Below are 21,461 nucleotides of genomic sequence, written 5' to 3' on the forward strand. Positions count from 1 at the left end.
CTACAAGTACTTGGGGATTTTAGAGGCCTCTGACTTAATGCATAATAAAGTCAAGGAATTAACTTCAGCCAAGTACATTCGATGAATTTGCAAGATATTAAAGTCTAAATTGAATGGAGGAAACATCATAAAAGCTATAAATACCTGGGCTATACCTGTGATTCGATGCTCTGCAGGAATAATTGACTGGACCCAGATGGAGTTGGACAATTTGGACAGAAAAACAAGGAAGCTTATGACAATGACTCATGCTTTGCACCCTAAAAGTGATGTTGACCAATTATATCTACCAAGAGCAGAGGGTGGTCAAGGACTCCTACAAGTAAAACAGACTGTGGAAGAAGAAAAACACAGCTTGAATAATTACATCCAGAAAAGTGAAGAACCAATGATTAAGGAAGTAAATAAAGGAGGCTTTTTAAAGACAACTAAGTCAAAAGCTGAATATAAGCAAGAAGTAATTGAGAAGCGAGCTGAAAATTGGAAAAACAAAGCTATGCATAGCCAATACTTGAAAAGTATTGAAGGCAAAGCTGACCAAAAGCTAACTTGGAACTGGTTAAGATCAGGAGCACTGAAAAGAGAAACAGGAGGCTTTATTTTGGCAGCTCAAGAACAAGCTTTAGCCACAAACTACGTGAAGGCAAAAATTCAAATGTTATCACCAACAGCAAATGTTGCCTCTGTAATGAGAAAGACGAGACAGTCGACCACTTGATCAGTGGGTGCAGCAAAATTTCACAAACCGCCTACCTACAACGCCATGACCGCGTTGCTAAGATCATTCACTGGAAATTGTGCCAAAAGTTTGGATTTAAGTACAGCAAAAACCACTGGGACCATCAGGTTGAGAAGGTTTTAGAGAATGAGAAAGTCAAGATCTTGTGGGACTTCAGAATCCAGACTGACAGGCACTTGGCCCACAACACACCTGACATAACAATAGTTGAAAAGAAAAAAGTATGGTTCATCGACATTGCAATACCTGGAGATGCACGAATTGAAGATAAACAGCAAGAAAAAATCACAAAGTACCGGGACTTGCAAATTGAAGTTGAACGACTGTGGAAAAAGAAATCTTGTGTTGTCCCGATTGTAATTGGAGCCCTTGGAGCAATACCCAAAGGGCTACCTCGCTATTTGGAAATTTAAAATTTATCAGACTTGAACATTCTGATTCGACAAAAAACCACCCTACTTGGAACAGCTTATATCCTCCGACGTTACCTTAACTGTTCCTAGGTCCTTGGTTAGGACTCGAGCTGTTGAGCTACCAACCAGGCACAAAAGGCTGTGAATCTCACCAAAGATTAACTAACAACAACAACAACAACAACAACAACAACAACAACAACAACAGTGATACCCATTGTCATCAGGGCACTTGATACCATGTCCAAGAATTTTATAAGATACATCAACAAATGGCAGCTTCCTGCAATAACACCAGCAGAACTGCAAAAACATATATCAGAACATATATTTTAAGAAGGTACTTGGTTAATACCTAGGATGCTGGCAGCAACCCGTATCAATCGTTAGCCCCAGTCAATGATATTTCTGATGCATTTTTGAATGTTCAGTTGACTGAGAGTCAAGATTAATGAATAAAGTAAATAACAACAACAATAACAACACCCAGGACTTAACAATTGTCTATTAGAAAGATAAAAAAAGTCTGGATAGTGGATGTGGCAGTGTCCGGAGACAGCAGAATACAAGAGAAAGAACTGGAGAAGATAGCAATATACAAAGACCTACAAATAGAAATAGAAAGACTATGCCAAAGGCAAGCAAGGGTAGTACCAATAGTAAGAGGCACCTTGGGTGCAGTCCCAAAGCAACTGGAGCACCACTTGAACACCATAGGCATTGACAAATTTGCCATCAGTCAATTGCAGAAGGCAGCTTTACTTGGAACTGCTTGCATCCAGCAACGATATCAGTAACACCATCAAACATCCAGATCAGTGGTGGGTTCCTACTGGTTCAGACCGGTTTGGCCACGTAAGTAGTAACTCAGCCAGAAACGTGACTGAACTGGTTCTATTGGCAGCGCAATAGGTGCTGCCATCTTGAAAAGCAATTTTCTTACTTCTGCACATGCGCACATAGTGTGCATTGAGAGTGCGCATCCCTGAGCAAACCGGTGGTAAAAAAAAATCTGGAACCCACCCCTGATCCAGATGTACCTAGCCAGGTCCTTGGTAAGGACTCAATAGGTAGACACAAGTGCCAAACCCAGACTGAACATCTGGCTGACTGTGCAATGATTAACAACAACAACAACAACAACAACAACTAGCCAAAGGGAACCCAAGAACCAGAAACATCTAGGATTGTATTTTTTATATTTATCTCTTTTAAGAATACATTTCTAGCCCACGTATTAGAAGGACCATATGGAGTCTCTGCTAATTAGCTATGCATGACTAATAAGGTTTCCAGGGTTAATGAGCAGGGCTGGTTATATTATCATCTACCACAACAAACAAAACACATTAGAAGAATAAGGGAAATGAATAGCGCCCATAGATCATAAAAATTCTGCTTAAACAATGACTTCTTAGAAAAGCAAAATATTCCAGTATTTATTATTTTCATTAAAACCGGTTTACAGTTAATTAAAAACGCCCTTCTGTGGAGGAATGGGTATTCCGCTTGGGCTAACGGGATTATGCCATAACCTAGCACGAAAGTCAAATTTTAGCAAGTTACAAAAAACGATTGCAAATTTCGTCAAGAAAAGGCAAAAGGCAAGGGCAATGAATATGCCAGCCTACAATAATAAAAGAAAAGTCCCTTTCTTGGTTCCATTAAATTTGTTTCTAATTGCAGAGCCAAGGTGGCGCAGTGGTTAGAGTGCTGTACTGCAGCCACTTCAGCTGACTGTTATCTGCAGTTCGGCTGTTCAAATCTCACCGGCTCAGGGTTGACTCAGCCTTCCATCCTTCCGAGGTGGGTAAAATGAGGACCCGGATTGTTGTTGGGGGCGATATGCTGACTCTGTAAACCGCTTAGAGAGGGCTGAAAGCCCTATGAAGCGGTATATAAGTCTAACTGCTGTTGATACTGCTATTGCTATTGCATATCATCAAATAACTGATACCACTGTGGGATCTGATAGGGGATAGATAAGTAAAATCGCACTCTCTCCTTTAGTCTTTTTCAAATTTGGCAACTTAAAGCTTTGTGGATTTCAACTGCAAAAAGTAAGTGTGTTTGTGTGTGTGTGTGTGTGTGTGTGTATACACATACATACAGTAGTCCTTGACTTACAATCATTCATTTAGTGACCATTCAAATGTACAACAGCACTGAAAACGTGACCTATGACCATTTTTCACACATGACCGGTGCGGTTTCTCCATGGTCACGTGATCAAAATTCAGAAGCTTGGCAACTGGTTCCTATTTATGACGGTTGCAGGGTCTCAGGGTCACGTGATCCCCTTTTGCGACCTTCTGACAAGCAAAGTCAAGGGGGAAGGGAGATGCACTTAGTGACCATGGTACTAACAGGTTTAACAGATTAATAGAGTTGGAAGGGACCTTGAAGTCTTCTAGTCCAACTGTCAGCCCAAGCAGGAGATTCTACAACCCTTTTCACAGATGGCAGTCCAGTTTCTTCTTGAAAGCTTCCACTGACGAAGCTCCCACAACCTTTGAAGGCAACTTCTGTTCCACTGATGAATTGTTCTCACTGTCAGAAAAATTCTCCTTATTTCTGGGTTGAATCTCTCCTTGATCAGTTTCCATCCATTATTCCTTGTCTGGCCTACAGGTGCTTTGGAAAATAGCTTGACCCCTTCCTCTCCGTGTCAACCCCTCAAAATTGGAACATTGCTATCATGTCTCCCCGATCCTTCTCTTCCCTACACTAGCCATGCTGAGTACTTACAACCGTTCACTGTATCTTTTAGCCTCCACTCCCCTAATCATCTTAGTTGCTCTTCTCTGCATTTTTAATTTGCTAACTTAACAAGTGCAGCAATTTGTTTAACAACTGTGGCAAGGAAGGTGATAAAAAGGGGCAAATGTCTTGCTTAGAGCAAGATAAACTTTGGGTTCAATTCAGAGGTGGTTATTCAGCAGGTTCTGGCCAGTTTCTAGCGGAAATTTTGAGTAGTTGAGAGAACTAGTAAATGCCACCTCTGGCTGGCCCCGCCCCCATCTATTTCTGCCTCCCGAGTCCCAGCTGATCGGGAGGGAATGGGGATTTTGCAGTAACTTTCCCATGGCGTGGGGATGGAATGGAGATTTTACAGTATCCTTTCCCTGCTATGCCCACCAAGCCATGTCATGCCCACCAAGCCACGCCCACGGAACCAGTAGCAAAAAAATATTAATCCCACTGCTGCTCCAGTCCCCTAAACATCCTTGCTCTTCTCTGCACTTATTAACTAAGAGCCGAGGTGGCGCAGTGGGTAGAGTGCAGTACTGCAGCCACTTCCGCTGACTGCTAGTTGCAGTTTGGCGGTTCAAATCTCACCGGCTCAGGGTTGACTCAGCCTTCCATCCTTCCAAGGTGGGTGAAATGAGGACCCAGATTGTGGGGGTGATATGCTGACTCTGTAAACCGCTTAGAGAGGGCTGAAAGCTCTATGAAGCGGTATATAAGTCTAACTGCTATTGCTATTGCTAACTTAGCAAGTGCAGCGATTCATTTAACTGTGGCAAGGAAGGTCATTAAAAGGGCCAAATCTCACTTAACAAATGTCTCACTTAGCAAGATAAATTTTGGGTTCAATTGTGTTGTAAGTCGAGGACTACCTGTTTTTTGAAAGAAAAAAAAAGGTGAATGATGTGGAATAGGAGATGCTACTTCAGGCTCGGATATTTTGCCGGGATATTTTAAGACGAATCGTAACAGTGGCAGTCTTTATTTCTGTATTTCCTCCTATTCAGGAGTCTGCTCCTGGATGCCACAAGGCAACAAGCATTCCAAAAGCTTGGAGAACTGTGTCTTTTTCTAGATTTCTTTAGGAAGGTCTCACAGTGGCAGTGGTGAGTTCCTAACGGTTCAGCCTGGTTTGGCTGAACCTGTAGTAGCTTGGCAGTGTGGGTCGCTGGAATTGGCAGTGACCCAGTCTGCCATGCCCCCAAACCAGTAGGCGCTGCCATCTTGGTTTTGCACTTCTGCGCAGGCACAGGGCAATTTTCGTTGTATTGTGCCTGCATGCACAGTGCGTATCAAACATGCGTGGGTTGCGTCCCTGAACGAACTGGCTGCAGCAGCTGCTGGAACCCACCACTGCACAGAGCTGAGGTGGCGCAGTGGTTAAATGCAGCACTGCAGGCTACTTCAGCTGACTGCAGTTCTGCAGTTCGGCTGTTCAAATCTCACCGGCTCAGGGTTGACTCAGCCTTCCATCCTTCCGAGGTGGGTAAAATGAGGACCCGGATTGTTGTTGGGGGCAATATGCTGACTCTGTAAACTGCTTAGAGAGGGCTGAAAGCCCTATGAAGCGGTATATAAATCTAACTGCTATTGCTATTGCTATTGCACAGTGGAATTGTCATAAACAATTCCAAACTCTAAGTCTGTTCTACTGATCTACAGTTTTTTTTAAAACGACAGCAGCTTTTAGACAGTGGCAGAGAAGCAGGTCGAAAGCAAAAGGTTGGGAAATATTTTTTGCTCCACACAGTTGCTAGGCAATCTATATATCGAGCAGTTACTCTGGTCTGCACCTCCAGTGACAGAGATGTGTCCAGTACGCTAAAGCCACTGTGAAAAATTTAATAACAAAGGAATAAAGGATAATGGCTGAGTTGAAGTGCAGAGAGCCAAGCTGACTCTTCATTTGGACATAGTCCCCGATACAGACAGTCCTCAAATTACAACAGTTCATTTAATGACCGAACGCCACTTTAAAAAGTGACTGACGGACATTTTTCACACTTATGACCGTTGCAGCATTCCTACGGTCATAAGATCAAAAACCGGGCATGGAGCAACTGACTCATATTTGTGACAGTTGCGGTGTCCCAAACCTTCTAACTAGCAAAGTCAATAGGGAAGCCTGATTCACTTAACAACCATGTTACTAATCCAAATAGCATCCAAAAGTAAATCAGAGTCCAAGGCAAAATATTGCTCAAAGTTCCAATTAATTAATAGCAATAGCAGTTAGACTTATATACCGCTTCATAGGGCTTTCAGCCCTCTCTAAGCGGTTTACAGAGTCAGCATATTGCCCCCAACAACAATCCGGGTCCTCATTTCACCCACCTCGGAAGGATGGAAGGCTGAGTCAACCTTGAGCCGGTGAGATTTGAACAGCCGAATTGCAGAACTGCAGTCAGCTGAAGTGGCCTGCAGTGCTGCATTTAACCACTGCGCCACCTCGGCTCCTTCCATTGCGCCACCTTGGCTCCTTAATTAAGAGAGCCATGTTGGCACATCTGGGAAAAGCTGAAAGTTTCCTGGTTTTCCCCACCCAGTTGAAAGTTCAAGATCTTGCCCCCACCCCTACAAGCCCGTCACATGGTCCAATCTCTCACTGCCATGCTGGCAGTTCCACCCATCCAGCTCCAGTCAGGTGCAGAGGTTCAGAGACAAAAGATGACCTTGGCTTTCTAGAAAGAATTTTGTTATGGCTACATAGTTTCTAGCTCCATACACTCCCCGTCTCCCATTTTCCCACAATAGAAAAGGCATAATAGAATAATAGAAAGTGTGGCAGGCCAAAGATCCAAGAGGAATATGGCTGTAGGCCTGACAACTAACTTAACAAGGGCAGTGATTCAATTAACAATTGTGGCAAAAGAAAGGTCATTCAATGCGGCAAAATTCACTTAACGACTGCTTAGCAATAGAAATTTTGGTCTCAACTGTGGTCGTAATTTGAGGACTACCTGTTGACACCTTTGGCCCAGTTGCTCTTTCAGTTGCTCTGTCTCAAAAGGTTATACAGGTAGTCCTCGACTTATGACCACGAGAAAGCCCCAAATTTCTGTTATTGAGATATTTGTTAAGTGAGTTTTGCCCCATTTTGTGACCTCTCTGGCCACAGTTGTTAAATGAGACACTGCAGTTGATAAGTTAGTAACCCGGTTGTTAAGTGAATATGACTTCCCCATTGACTTTGCTTGTGAGACGGTCACAAAAGGTGATCACATGGCGGTCATAAATATGAGTCAGTTGTCATGTTAATTTTGATCACATTATCTTAGGGATGCTGCAAAGGTTGTAGCTGTGAAAAAAGGTCATAAGTCACATTTTTCAGTGTCGTTGTAACTATGAATGGTCACTAAATGAACTGTTGTAAGTCAAGGACTACCTGTATTATGCACATAAGATGAGGAGAGATTCCCTGTGGACTGTACCTCGAGATCTCAAGTGGAAATATAGGATATGAATGCAAGGCTGAAACAAATAATACAATCAGTACATACTTCTATAGATGTTCCACAGGTTTTGAGAGAGAAGATGAGGTTGACATGCGTGCCATTGGATACTCCTTTGCAGGAGCCATTGGTAAGCGAGAGGTCCATTCCCCCAACGAGATCCTTGGGAATATTCACTTCTATAGATGTAGATTTACATATCACCGGAACTGTAAGAAGGAGCACAGCCAATAAGTGAGTCAGAAGTTAAAACGCCGCCTTTCAGTGATATCCCTGTAAGAAGCAGGATTAAGTCTTTTTGAATAGCTGTCACTTCTAAAATCAAATGGTTCCAGGTTCTGGCCTGGGGAAATGATGCTTTGATTTCCCATGGTGGCACAGTGGTTATACTGCAGTATTGGAGGCTGACTCTGCCGACTGCCAGCAGTTCCATTCTCACCAGTTGACTCAGCCTTCCATCCTTCCCAGGTGGGTAAAATGAGGAGCCAGATTGTTGGGGGCAAGAGGCTGACTCCGTAAACCACATAGAGAGGGCTGCAAAGCACTATGAAATGGTTTATGTGTCAAGGCTGCTTCACTTAATAACCAAGAAAGAAACCACTCAACTCCATTTTGCAGAATTAAGAGTATTTTTACTGATTATAAGTAAATAGAAGCTAAGCAAAGCTGGATCTGAGCAAAAGCGCGCGAAAGCATTAGATATCAATACATGACCCTCCCCTTGGTAACCTCAGTCCTTAGTCCAATCCCATATCTCCACAGCTGTCAGGTGGGAGACATCTTCAAAAATCATCATCAGGTTGGTATGCCTGACAGTTGGCCTTGGCGGGAAACTCCCCTCCTTGCCACATGCGCAAACGAACGGTGAGAACAACTGCCAATTAACAGTCCTCCTGTACAGATTATTTCCCACACCCAAATACCATGCCCCCCTCCCCGTTTCAATGGCAGCCAAAAAGCAAGCAGAAAAACAGAGGCTGACAATATGTCTGATTGCTAGTGCTTGAATATAAAATGGTGGGATGGTCGTTGTTACAGAAAGCAATGGTATTTGGGATGATCAATTTAAAAGACACAACAAAGGACCAAGAAGGCTCACTCTGACCTTTTACAGTGTTAGTGCAGTGGTGGGTTGCAGGAGGTACACCCCGGTACAGGCGTACTGGAGCCTGCCCGGAGCACCAGGTACCATTCCGGTACAGTGCTCCGGAGGGCCCACCCGCTTGCCCGAGCTCCTTACTTGTCCTTTAAGTCTTTGGCGCTTCCACGCACAGCCCATATGGTGCCTATGCAATGCTCCGCTGAGCAGCTGGAACATCGCGGAGGCTTGCGGACCCGACAAATGTGCGCACAATAGCACGGCAACAAAACCACGGCGAGAAAACCGCGACATCATAAACGCGCCCACAACAACGCGCCGACAAAACCACGCCCACAAAAGCGCGATTTAAGTTAAGTTAAGGGTTAGGGTTAGGATTAGGGTTATTATGTTGTTTTCGTTGTTTTTTGATGGCGTGCTTTCGTCGGCATCCATTTGTCGGCGCGCTTCTGTGTGCTTCTGCGCCCATTCGTCGGTGCGATTTTGACTTCGCGGTTTTGTCGGCGCGATTTTGTCGGCATGCTTTTGTTGAGCGTGCATTTGTCTGTGAACCATGGCTGCTTCAGGCAAGCCATTCTTAGGACACTGGAAGCTAAAACATATGAAGGATGTTTGCAGAAACTGGTGTGTCTACTCTAATGAAAAGAAGGACTAGAGGTGACATTCCAATATCTAAGGGACTGCCACATAGAAGAGGGGGTCAACCTATTCTCCAAAACACCTGAAGGCAGAATAAGCAGTGGATGGAAAGTAATCAAGGAGAAAAGCAACCTAGCACTAAGGAAAAAATTGCTTGCCTTCAGAGGTTGTTGCTGCTCCATCACTGGAGGTTTTAAAGAAGAGATTGGACAGCCATTTGTTTGAAATAGTTTGGGTTTCCTGCTTGGATAGTGTTCTGACTGAGGCTTCCCAACAGCAGGAAGCAAACACCTGGTCCCGACAAAACTCCCTTTATTAATTTGCTGTGGATTCTGCTCATTCACATCCAGCAAAGTTTTTCAAGGGAGGATTTACAGTCACAGACCTTATCTGGCATGGAGAGCTGACAGGCTGATATCTGCAAAACTTGGCAAGGAGTCTCAGAGAGTCATGAACCAATGAAGTGAACTCATTGTCTCCTGCAAACTCCACTCCCCTTTCGCTCCTCTTTTATTTCTTCTGGGAGGGGCCATTCATCATCCATCTGTGGCCTTGCTCCCAAGTTGACCCCTGTTCTTTAGCTGTTCCCTTCGTCTGGCAACTCTGTGCATGCGCACACTGGGAACAGGCGCCAGCTGTTCGTCTGCCTCACTGATGTCTGACTCTGAAGGCAGCTGATAATTGGCATATGGCTCTGGCCCCCTCTCTGCCTCTGACACAGACCCCTCATCAGAGCCTTCCCCAGACTCCAGGATTGTTCCTCCCCAGCCTCCTCACTGTCCAAATCAGCTGCCAACTCTGCTGTCTGCTGGCGGGCCACAACAGGCAGGTAGTTGGATTAGAAGACCTCTATGGTCTCTTCCAGCTCTGTTATTCTGTTATTCTGTTATTCTTTCTGTGGTTTTGTAGTGGACCAGAAGTATTGGACAGTAGCTTCTATAATTCCCAAGGAAATTGACCTGCTGACTGCTGCCTCCCACCTAACCAGAATGTTGATAGAAATCTTTGCTTACACCCACTCCTAACTCTCTGCGAACTGTAGTATAATTCAGACTCTAAAATCAACCAGCCGAACCTATCAATAGTTCAGCTGGAAATCTGAAGCTTATGGACCAGGTGGAATAGAGATCCAACAGGTGCATCTCCCCCCCAAAAAAGACAGATTCCTCAATGCAGTGAGGCCATGCTTGCCTCAGTGCCAATGAATCTCACTGTCCTTCTAGCTCATCAGTCACCAGACATCCATAGGGGGAGCAGTTCAGTGGCAATGCCAACTCCAGCTGCCACAAGACGGACACTAATGGAATTGGTGAGACCGTCAGCCCAACCTTAGCCAGACATGAAGGCAAGAAGCACCAGGCTGAAAGATTGGAGGGGCTTCCCTAAACTTCTCCCAAAAGAATATATTTTAAAACAATCTTTACTGCTCCTTTGAGCTTTGCAGGCCAAAGTTTTTTCTTTCTTTTTCTGAAAATTGCACATCCATAATGCTTGTCCATGTCTCCCTTCTTAGACAAGGAGAATAATATATCACAATGGGAAAGGAGAGGGAAACTGAATGCACGACATGGTTTTACATGCATATGCTTCATCTGTCTCTCCCTCTCCCCTTCTCTCTTTCTCTCCCTCTCTCCTCTCCCTCTCCTCCTCTCTCTCCCTCTCTCCCTCTCTCCCCTCTCTCTCCTTCTCTGTCTCTCTCCCTCTCTTCTTCTCTCTCCCTCTCCCCTTCTGTCTCTCTCCCTCTCTCCTTTTCTCTCTCTCCCTCTCTCCTCTCTCTTTCCTTCTTTGTCTCTCCCACTCTCTCCTTCTCTCTCTCTCCTTCTCTCTCCCCCTCTCCTTCCCTATCATTCTCTCTCCCTTGCTCCTCCTCTCTCTCCTTCTCTTTCCCCGTCTCCTTCTCTCTCGCCTCTCTCTTTCCTTCTTTGTCTCTCCCACTCTCTCCTTCTCTCGCTCTCCTTCTCTCTCCCCCTTTCCTTCCCTCTCTTTCTCTCTCCTTCACTCCTTCTCTGTCTCTCTCCTTCTCTGTCTCTCTCCCTCTCTCCTTCTCACTCTCTTCTTCTCTCTTCCCCTTTCCTTCTCTCTCTTTCTCTCTCCTTTGTTCCTTCTCTCTCCTTCTCTGTCTCTCTCCCTCTCTTCTTCACTCCTCTCTCTCTCTCCTCTGTCTCTCTCCCTCTCTCCTTCTCTCTCCCTCTAATTCTCTCCTTCTCTCTGTCTCCCTCTCTCCTTCTCCCTCTCTCCCTCCCTCTCTCTTTCTTCCCTCTCCCTCTTTTTTCCTCCCCCTTTTGATATCTACTCTCATGCCCCAAGTAGACTCCTGGCCATAAAAACCATATACTAACTCTTGAAATTAAAAGCTATATTAGAATAGGTCACTCCCTGGAGAGACATCTGTAGGAGGAAATACAAGGATGAAAAGAAATAAAGAGGGCAGCTCTCTGTACAATTAAATATCCTTCCTTTTTAATGGAGGGACGCCCATAGTCCCTTGACTGCTGGACCAAAGGTACCCCTGGGATAAATTTGTTCACTAATTCATGAAAAGCCAGAAAGATAGAGGCTGCATGTACCGTGTTTCCCAGAAAATAAGACAGGGTCTTATTTTCTTTTGACCCTCCAAAGAAGCACTTGGCTTAATTTTTGGGGAGGTCTTATTATTTTTGAGGTGCAGGAGGTGGCAAGTGTGGTCACCTGATGGCTGCTGCTGTGTTGCAATATTTTCGGGGAGGGCTTATTTTAGTGCATCCACTCAAAAGCCCGATTGGGCTTATTATCAGGGGAGGTCTTATTTTTGGAAAAATAGGGAACTTGTGGGGGAGGGGGAGATGTTCCATAAAATGGAAGCTGCTTCTGAGAAGGCTTACTACTTTATTACAGTCCACGTATGTCAGAAAGTGGAGCAATGCTTAGCAGGTCCTCTTGCCACGATCAAACTGGGTGCATATGTGTGGATATGCAACTCATAGCCTCCATAAAAAGCAGCATCCAGCCCTTTAATATTAACCACCCCTATAGAAGTGGTGGTGGTAAAATATGGCATTATTGCTGTCCATAGATCCATCGCCTTTAATTCTTCTTCAATGCTCTCTAAATGTGTGCCGCACAACCATTTCTACAATTCTTAGGAAGCCATTCAAGCCATTGCATGCCAAATCTCTTAGGTTGTTGCTTCCCATCATCTTTATCTGATGACCACACTGTCTAAGACTGATGGGAACTCAAATCAAAACTCTCTGCAGGGACCAGGTTACAAGTTCTGGGCTGGCTGGTAAAATATAATGGGGATGACCTGCAGATTAAATTTGTGTTCTGATTCAGCCTTTTAAAATTGCATTTCCATCAGTAGTGGGATTCAAATTGTTTTCCTCTGGTTATGTGGGCGTGGCTTGATGGGCATGGTGTGCTTGGTGGTGGATGTGGCTTAGTGGGCATGGCAGGGGAAGGTTACTGCAAAATCCACATTTCCTCCTGATCAGCTGGGACTCAGGAAGCAGAGAATAGATGGGGGCGCGGCCAGCCAGAGGTGGTATTTCCTGGTTGTCTGAACTACTCAAAATTTCTGCTACCGGTTCTCCAGAACTGGTCAGAACCTGCTGAATACCACCTCTGGTTCCCATGCTGATAGGACGGGGCACAGAGATAATTACTACAGAACTTTAGGTTCAGGAGCCACCTCAACCCTGGAAGCTCACCAGAAGATAGCCGTGGCCTTCACCTCCCGAAGCAAAAGCAGGATATACATTTACCAAATGAACAAATGAACAAATTACTCTAGACTAGCCACATCCCCCTTTCCCTTTGTACCTTGGCATGTGTGGTTGTCTTCTGACAAAACAAGACCTCGAGGGCATTCACACAGATAACTGGTTTCCAGCATGTTGCATCTATGGCTGCAGCCTCCATTGCTGTTGTGACACCCTTCAATTTCTAAGGCAGAAATAATGAGTAGACAAATAACTTTTGATTTTTATGATTTTTATGATTTTATTATGATTTTATTAGTATTTGTAGGCCGCCCTTTTCCCTGAGGGGACTCAGGGCGGCTCACATAAAATCGGGGAAGGGGAATACAGACGTTAAGATAGAGACATATAATAAAATAGTAAACAACATACATTCATCATTCGGGAGGGGTAACTATCCTTGTCCCCAGGCCTGACGGGCGAGCCAGTTCTTAAGGGCTGTGCGGAAGGCCTGGACGGTGGAGAGGGTGCGAATCTCTACGGGGAGCTCGTTCCAAAGGGTCGGGGCTACTACTGAGAAGGCCCTCCTCCTTGTAGTTGCCAGCCGACATTGGCTGGCCGATGGAATGCGGAGGAGGCCTAATCTATGTGATCTTATTGGTCGCAGGGATGTAATTGGCAGAAGGCGGTCTCTCTTTTTTCCATGTAGCAGTGCCCTTGCAACCATATCCTTTCTCTGCTCACATTGAATGAAGCTAGAGGATCAGGTAAACATGAAGGGGAATTATATTCCTCTATTACACAGTCATTTAAGCAGTCTAAATGTTCCATTGTCCTCTTAATTGTATTGGGCAAAGATCTGTGGAGGTTTCAGGAATCTCTGTATTGAAAATTAATGAGAGTTGTGGAAAGCACCGAGAACAGACAGCTTCGGGGTTGTTCCTATTAAGCCTTAGAAAGATAAACTGTGTGAAGGAACTAGAAGGAAAAGGTTTAATAAGCTCCTGAAGTGGATCCTCCTTAGCCGGGTGCGTGTCTACTTTGTGGAAGCAGGTCGCCTTAATTGATGCTTCCACAAAGAAAACTGCTCTTTGGATCTATGCACAATCCTATTTGTGAATTCTGGGCTTTGAGTACAAGATCCGGTTACTTGAAGATGTACATCTGTCTATGCAATTTTTCCCCACCCACGTCTCAGCACTAAAGAAAAAACCCCACTGGCTCTCTAATACCTGTTCTTGGATGGAGCCTGAAAAAAGAGAAAGCTGTCACAATATTGCCGTGTCCTCTTCTCTTCTCTTCTCTCCTCCTCTCCTCTTTCTTTCCCCTACCCTACCCTTCCCTCCCTTCTCTTTTCTATTTTCTTTTCCTCTCTCCCCTCCTCTCCTCTCCTCTACTTTTATCCCTTCTCTCCTCTTCTTCTGTTTCCTTTCCTTCTTTTTCCTCCCCTTCCTTTTTCCTGCCCTTCTACTCCCTCCCCTCCCCATCCCCTCCTTGTACCATCCCATCCTCTTTTATTCTCTGTTCTCTTCCTCTTTTTCCTCTCCCCTCTCCTCTACTTTTATCCCTTCTCTCCCCTTCTTCTGTTCCCTTTCCTTCCTTTTCCTTGCCTTCCACTCCCAATCCTCCCCATCCCCTCCCCGTCCCATCCTATCCTCTTTTCTCTTTCTCTTTCTCCTCTCCCCTCCTCCTCTCCCTTCTACTTTCATCCTCTCTCTCCTTCTCTTCCTTTTCCTCCCCTTTTGTCCCCTTCCCCTGCCTTCCCCCTCCCCTCCCCCCTTCCTTTCTCCTTGCCCTTCCCTTCCCTCGGACACAACCACTGATCTCTAGGGTATGTTCTGGCACTTCGAACCTTATCCTCTCATGAATCTTAAAGCACGTTAATTAAATCAACCTGCTAGTCAGACGCAAAAGTTCAGCTAGTCATTCTAAATCATGTCCTTACCTTCACAAGTCTTTCCATCCGGCCCCAGGACACGCCCAACGCCACATTCACAGCGATAGGAGTTCTTTAGGTTAATACAGAACTCGCTGCAGCCTCCATTATTCCTTTCGCATTCATTTTCATCTACAAGGAAACATGAGTGAAATACTTCCAACTTAGCAGCAACACTAAAAGCAGCCGTGGCACGACAAAACCGCGCTCAACTAAGCCGCGCCCGATTAAACCGCATCGCTGACGTCATCAACAGGGCGACAACAGCGAGCGCGGAGAAAGAAGGGCACTTTAAATAGTGCTTTGAAAGCAAGCCAATTCAACTTAAGATAAGGGTTAGGTTTAGGGTTAGCTTTAGGGTTAGGGTTAGGGTTAGGTTAAGGGTTAGGGTTAGGGTTAGGATTAGGTTTAGGGTTAGGTTAAGGGTTAGGTTTAGGGTTAGGGTTAGGTTAAGGGTTAGGATTAGGTTTAGGGTTAGGTTAAGAGTTAGGTTTAGGGTTAGGTTTAGGGTTAGGGTTAGGGTTAGGTTAAGGGTTAGGATTAGGTTTAGGGTTAGGTTAAGAGTTAGGTTTAGGGTTAGGTTTAGGGTTAGGGTTAGGTTAAGGGTTAGGATTAGGTTTAGGGTTAGGTTAAGAGTTAGGTTTAGGGTTAGGTTAAGGGTTAGGGTTAGGGTTAGGTTAAGGGTTAGGATTAGGTTTAGGGTTAGGTTAAGAGTTAGGTTTAGGGTTAGGTTTAGGGTTAGGGTTAGGTTAAGGGTTAGGTTTAGGGTTAGGTTTAGGATTAGGTTTAGGGGGGTTAGGTTTAGGTTTAGGTGTTAATTTTAGGTTTAGCGTTTACAGCGTGCTTCTGTCTCCATGCTGTTGTCGCCCTGTTGATGACGTCAGCTATGTGGTTTAGTCGAGCGCGGTTTAGTCGAACGCGGTTTTGTGGTGGAACCAAAAGCAGCTAAGGGCTGGAATGTAGGACATGTATGCTAGAGGCCATATGCAGTAATACTGTTTTTAGGTCATCAGTTTGAAAGGACTGTACTTGTTGAGTGGAGTTTTGTCAGCATCCTTGATGGTTCATCCACAAAAGTTAGACATGCCTGATTTGTGTGTGTAACCGTGGTACTTTTTGCATCACAAGAGTAAAAAAGCCAATGACTCCATTTGTGTTAAGCCCACGAATACAGAAAAAAGACCCACTTGAATGTCTGAGATCTTTCTTGCTAGATCTTGCTTGAAAGCCACCCAGAGGAATTCTCTTGCTCAACCTACAATATACTGAAACAGTGGTGGGATTCTATATTTTTTACTATCGGTTCTGTCGGCGTGGCTTTGTGGGCATAGTGTGGCTTTGTGGGCATGGCCTGTAGGTGTGGCAGGGGAAGGGTACTGCAAAATCCCCATTCCCTCCCCACCCCACTAACCTGCTTTCCAGCTCCGTTTTCCTGTTTAGGGCAACAAAAGAAGATCAGCTATGAGGTTGGGAGGCAGTGTGGGCGGGGCCAGCCTATTTGCCGGTTCTCCGAACTACTCAAAATTTCCACTACCGATTCTCCAGAATCTGTCAGAACTGGCTGAATACCACCTCGGTACTGAAAGCAATGTAGGTGCTCTAAGTCTCTTCTCAGGCATTTCCTTGACCCGGGTTCAAGAAATGTTTGTATAATGGGCTCTTTTCAGGGGTAGTATTCACGTACTTTCTCTACAAGTTTGTAAATGTGCCTCCTGCACATGCGCTTTGATTGTACGCACGGCTTACATGCATGAACACGGTTTGAAAACGTGCCTAAATAGGATGGCTTAGAGCCTGGGCAGGTAGGTGGGCTGGCCCGCCTGGGCAGGTAGGCGGGCTTGCCCACCTGCAATTTCCAACCCGCAATTTCCACTACCGATTCAGGCGAACTGGTCCAAATGAGCTGAATACCCTCTCTGGTTCTGTTCCCGCCTATAACTGTCCTGTTGCTTTCCCTATGTTCCCAAGGTCTGTTGGCATTTCATCACAATTTGCGTGATGGACATGAGAAATCAATTTTTCATTAAGAAACATCGACAAAGCAGCTACCTGCTTCCTCCAATATGAAGAGCTAGCATTTGGATGTGAAAGGAATAGACTCAAACATTCACAAATGAAAAACAGCTTTCTGTGTCCCATTCATTGTCCCTGAATAAAGATAATGGGTTCAATGACGTCAGGTTCAGTACAGATAGTCCTCAACGTAACAACCGTTCGTTTAGTGACGCTTTGACATTACAACGGCACTGAAGAAAATGACCCGTGACTGTTTTTCACACTCCATGACTGTTACAGCATCTCCACAGTCACGTGATCACAATTCGGACACTTGGCAACTGACCAGTAGTTATGATGGTTGCAGTATCCCCGGGGATATGTGATCATCTTTTGTGACCTTCTGACAAGAAAGTCAATGAGCAAGCCAGATGTTAAGTATTCAGAGCAGTGGTGGGTTGCAGGCGGTACGTCCCGGTACCCGGGCCTGCCAGAAGCAGCAGCCACCGTACCGGAACAGTGCTTTGGAGGGCCCTCCCTCGTTCCTTACCTGTATTTGAAGGAAACGGGCCATCTGTGCATGCACGCGCAACGTATGGCACCTGCGCGATGCAATGCTGAGTAGCTGGAGCGCTGCAGAAGGTGAGTGCGCATGCTTGCACAGCGCGCGTGCCCATGGTGCACGCCTGACTCCTGTTGCAGCATACCAGTTGCAATGGGAGCCGAAACCCACTCCTGATTCAGAGTGACATGATTGAAGCTTAGTGCTGTATCAGAGGTGGGTTCCTACCGGTTTGGACCGGTTCGGCCGAACCAGTAGTAACTTGGCAGCCTGGGTCACTGGAACTGGCAGAGACCCAAGCCTGCCACGCTCCCAAATTGGTTCTCCTATGGTGGCGCCATTTTGATTTTCGGTTCTGCGCATGCACAGAACAATTTTCTGCATGCACAGAAAAAAGAGGGTGGGAGAGAGGATTGGAGGGAGGTTGAGAAGGAAGGGAGGGAGTGTATTGGGAGAGAGGTGTGGTAGAGGGGGAGGGGAAGTAGGGTAGAGGGGAATGATGGTGGGAAGACGGAAAGTTGGAGGGGGGCGAAAGAAAGGGTGTATGGAGGGTCGAAGAGGTACATTGGGTTTCTATTTTGGGGGGTATTATTGACAAGAGGAATGGCTGTATTTATTGTTTAATGTTATATGGCCCCGGTTCTGTACAGTATATGTGTGACTGTACGAAAATGAAAATGGAAAATAAAACACATTTACATGAAAAAAAAATAATTGCGTCCCGAACTGGCAGTGTGTGTGCTGTGTGTGAGATTCCCACACATGAAAAAGTATCAGACTTTGATGGTGAAGTGAAACAAATCAGAAAATCAAAGGAAACTTCTAATGGACTTTCTAGAGGACCTTTGGGTGGATGGGGGAATATGGATAAAAGCAGAATATTTGCTTGTAAAGGTGAAATTCATGCTTTATGAAGCATCTCATCTGAATGCTCTTCGCACATTTAGCAGATAACGGTATATCTTTCGTGAGTCTGATTATTCTGAAACATAATTTAAAGCCGAATAGTGATGCGGCTGCTTCCTGACTCATGGCAATTGATTAGATTGCCGAGTGGTGTTGCATTGGAGATTACCCTCTCTGACTGTTCTTTCTACAACTTCACAAATTAAAAGTATTGGCACAGCTGTCAAAACCAAAAATCTAATTAAAACAAAGCTTGGTCCAAATTGTACTTTTCTTCCCCCTTACCTGCAGCTGACTTTTATTAACTTTCTTTGTATTAAGGTCTTGCTTTGGTTAAATACATTGGAATACTGCTATGAAGAGAATAACAGAATTGTTGTTAGTTGCAAAGTCATGTCCATCGCGACCCACCGCAACCCCATGGACGTTGTTCCTCCAGGCCTTCCTGCCCTCTACCATCCTCTGGAGTCCATTTAAGATCACCCCTACTGCTTTGGTCAGTGGTGGGATTCAAAACTTTTAACTACCAGTCCTGTGGGCATGGCTTGGTGGGCATGGCTTGGTGGGCATGGTGTGGTTTGGTGTGGCTGGGGAAGGATACTGTAAAAACTCCATTCCCTCCCCACTCCAGGGGAAGGTTACTGCACAATCCCAATTTCCTCCTGATCAGCTGAGACAAAGGAGGCAGGGAATAGATGGGGGCGAGGCCAGCCAGAGGTGATATTTACCAGTTCTCCAAACTACTCAAAATTTCCACTACCGGTTCTCCAGAACTGGCCAGAACCTGCTGAATACCGCTTCTGGTTTCGGTGACTCCATCCAGCCACCTCATTCTCTGCTGTCCCTTTCTTCTTTTGCCCTCAATCTTTCCCAGCATTAGGCTCTTCTCCAGTGAGTCCTTCCTGGAAGGGACCTTGGAAGACTTCTAGTTCAGTAATGGAGCACCCACAATGTCTGAAGGCAAGCTTTTCCACTGGTTAATTGTTTTAACTGTCAGAAAATATCTCCTTAGTTCTAGGTTGGTTATCTCCTTGCTTAGTTTCCATCCATTGCTTCTTGTCCTGCCTTCAGGTGCTTTGGAAAATAGCTTGATCTCTTTCTTTGTGAAATCTCCTCAAATATTGGAAGACTGTTATCATGTCACCTTTAGTCCTTCTTTTCACTAGACTAGATATACCCAATTCCTCTGACTCTTCCTCACGTTTTAGCCTCCAGTCTCATAATCACCTTTGATGTTCTTCTCTACCCTCTTTCTAAAGTCTGCAGATTTATTATTTTCATTGCAAAGCCTATAATCTTGAATGGAATTGAATTGAATTTATTAAATTTCTATGCCGCCCTTTTCCCCAAAAGGGACTCAGGGCGGCTCACAACCCAAGTCAAGGGAGAGGGTACAAATAAGGAATAAAAAGACAGACAAAACAATACCATAGTTTAAAAGCACACAACAACCATACCATTTGAGGGGGGGACAAGACTCATTAGCCCCAGGCCTGTCGGAATAGCCAGGTTTTAAGGGCTTTGCGGAAGGCCTGGAGGGTGGTGAGGGTTCGAATCTCCATGGGGAGCTCGTTCCAAAGGGCCGGAGCAGCCACAGAGAAGGCACTCCTCCGGGTGGTTGCCAGACGGCATTGACCAGCGGATGGAATACAGAGGACGCCTAATCTGTGGGATCTAATCGGTCTATTGGAGGTGATCGGCAGCAGGCGGTCTCTCAAGTACCCAGGTCCAATACCATGAAGGGCTTTATAAGTGACGACTAGCGCCTTGAAGCAGATTCGGAGACTAATAGGTAGCCAGTGCAGCTCGCGGAGGATAGGTGTAACGTGGGTGAACCGAGGTGCACCCACAATCGCTCGCGCGGCTGCATTCTGGACAAGCTGAAGTCTCCGAATGCTCTTCAAGGGCTGCCCCATATAGAGCACGTTGCAGTAGTCCAGTCTTGAGGTCACAAGGGCACATAACTTTCTGGAGTAGTCTGGGATCATTTGCTATTATTTTACTCCAAGAATACCCGAATACTGCCTGCAGTTTTGCTCACCATATTACAGTATAAGAAAAGAAGTTGAGTTTCTGGAATAATGCAGAAAAGAGCAGCAAAGATGATTAGGGGGCTGGAGGCTAAAACATATGAAGAACAGTTGCAGGAACTAGGCAGGTCTGGTGTAGTGGTGACATGGTAGCAGCATTCCAATATTTGAAGGGCTGCCACAAAGAGGAAGAAGTCAATCTATTTACAGATTGTAAGTTTACAGGCTATTTGTAAAAATCTATTTACCGGCAGGACAAGAAGCAAGTTAACTAAGGAGAGAAGCAGCTTAGAAATTTCTGGATAGTGAGAACAATTAACCAGTGGAACAGCTTGCCTTCAGACGTTCTGGGCGCTCCACCATTGGAGGCTTTTAAAACAAGATTGGACAGACATTTTGAAAGGTATTGGGTCTCCTACTTGTGCTGGGGGTTGGACCCAAAGACCTCCAAGGTTCCTTCCACTTCCACTTGCCCGGACTAGTCCCTCCTGCGCAGCAGGCAATGGGATGTGCATGCACGGCTGGCGCGAAGAACAGGGCAGTGATGGCAGTGGCTTTTTGGGTGCGTTCAAGACCTGAGTTTTCAGTAGCCTCCAGCGGTTCACCCACAAAAGGGCGAACGACAAAAGCGCGCCTGACTAAACTGCGATGACAAAACCACGAGTTCTAAAGCGCGCCGACGAATGAGCGCTGAAGCACGCCAACAACAGCGCGCCGACAACAGCGCGCCGACAGAAGCGCGCTGCAACCCTAACCCTAACCCTAACCCTAGACCTAACCCTAACCCTAACCCTAACCCTAACCCTAAACCTAAACCTAACCCTTATCTTAACTTAAATCGCGCTGTTGTCGGCGCGCTGTTGTCGGTGCGTTGATGACATCGCGGTTTTAGCGACGCGGTTTAGTCGGCACGGTTTTGTTGTTCGCCCTTTTGTCGGGTCATGGCCTCCAGCCAACCGCCAGTGCCAGGAAGCAGCTGGCAAAGAGGTGGCGGCTGGGAGGCTTCTCACAGTCGCACGGAAAAAGAGAGTTTGCCTTCCGAAGTCCGGACCCACACCTGTGGAAGAAAGGTAAGCCCGAAGAAAGAGGCCATCATGGGGGAGGAAGTGGGGCTAGGGTTGGGGCCTCTGAAGTAGGAGAAATGGAACTGGCGAAGGGAGAGTGGGTGGCCAGGAGGGGGCCTTTGATAGATTAGGCCAGGCCTGGGCAGAAAATAGGCAGATAGGTAGAAATTCTGTTTTTCTTCCTACCGGGTTCTGTGG

The 21,461-nt window shown here is 45.7% G+C and overlaps 1 protein-coding gene across 1 annotated transcript in view; it reads right to left on the reverse strand.

The window, feature by feature from the left end:
* OIT3 (oncoprotein induced transcript 3) overlaps positions 1-21,461 on the reverse strand; it is a 77,675-nt gene that overhangs the window by 29,925 nt on the left and 26,289 nt on the right. The window contains exons 4-6 of the mRNA XM_087702692.1: positions 14,716-14,838; positions 12,892-13,014; positions 7,401-7,561 (exon numbers count right to left, since the gene is read on the reverse strand). Coding sequence (XP_087558818.1) covers positions 7,401-7,561; positions 12,892-13,014; positions 14,716-14,838 — 407 coding nt within the window. The remainder of the gene's footprint in view (positions 1-7,400; positions 7,562-12,891; positions 13,015-14,715; positions 14,839-21,461) is intronic.

This window comes from Thamnophis sirtalis, unplaced genomic scaffold, assembly GCF_051295495.1.
Source record: "Thamnophis sirtalis isolate CommonGarterSnake01/CBP01778 unplaced genomic scaffold, rThaSir2_p1.2 scaffold_15, whole genome shotgun sequence".
In the NCBI taxonomy this organism is placed as follows: Eukaryota; Metazoa; Chordata; class Lepidosauria; order Squamata; family Natricidae; genus Thamnophis; species Thamnophis sirtalis.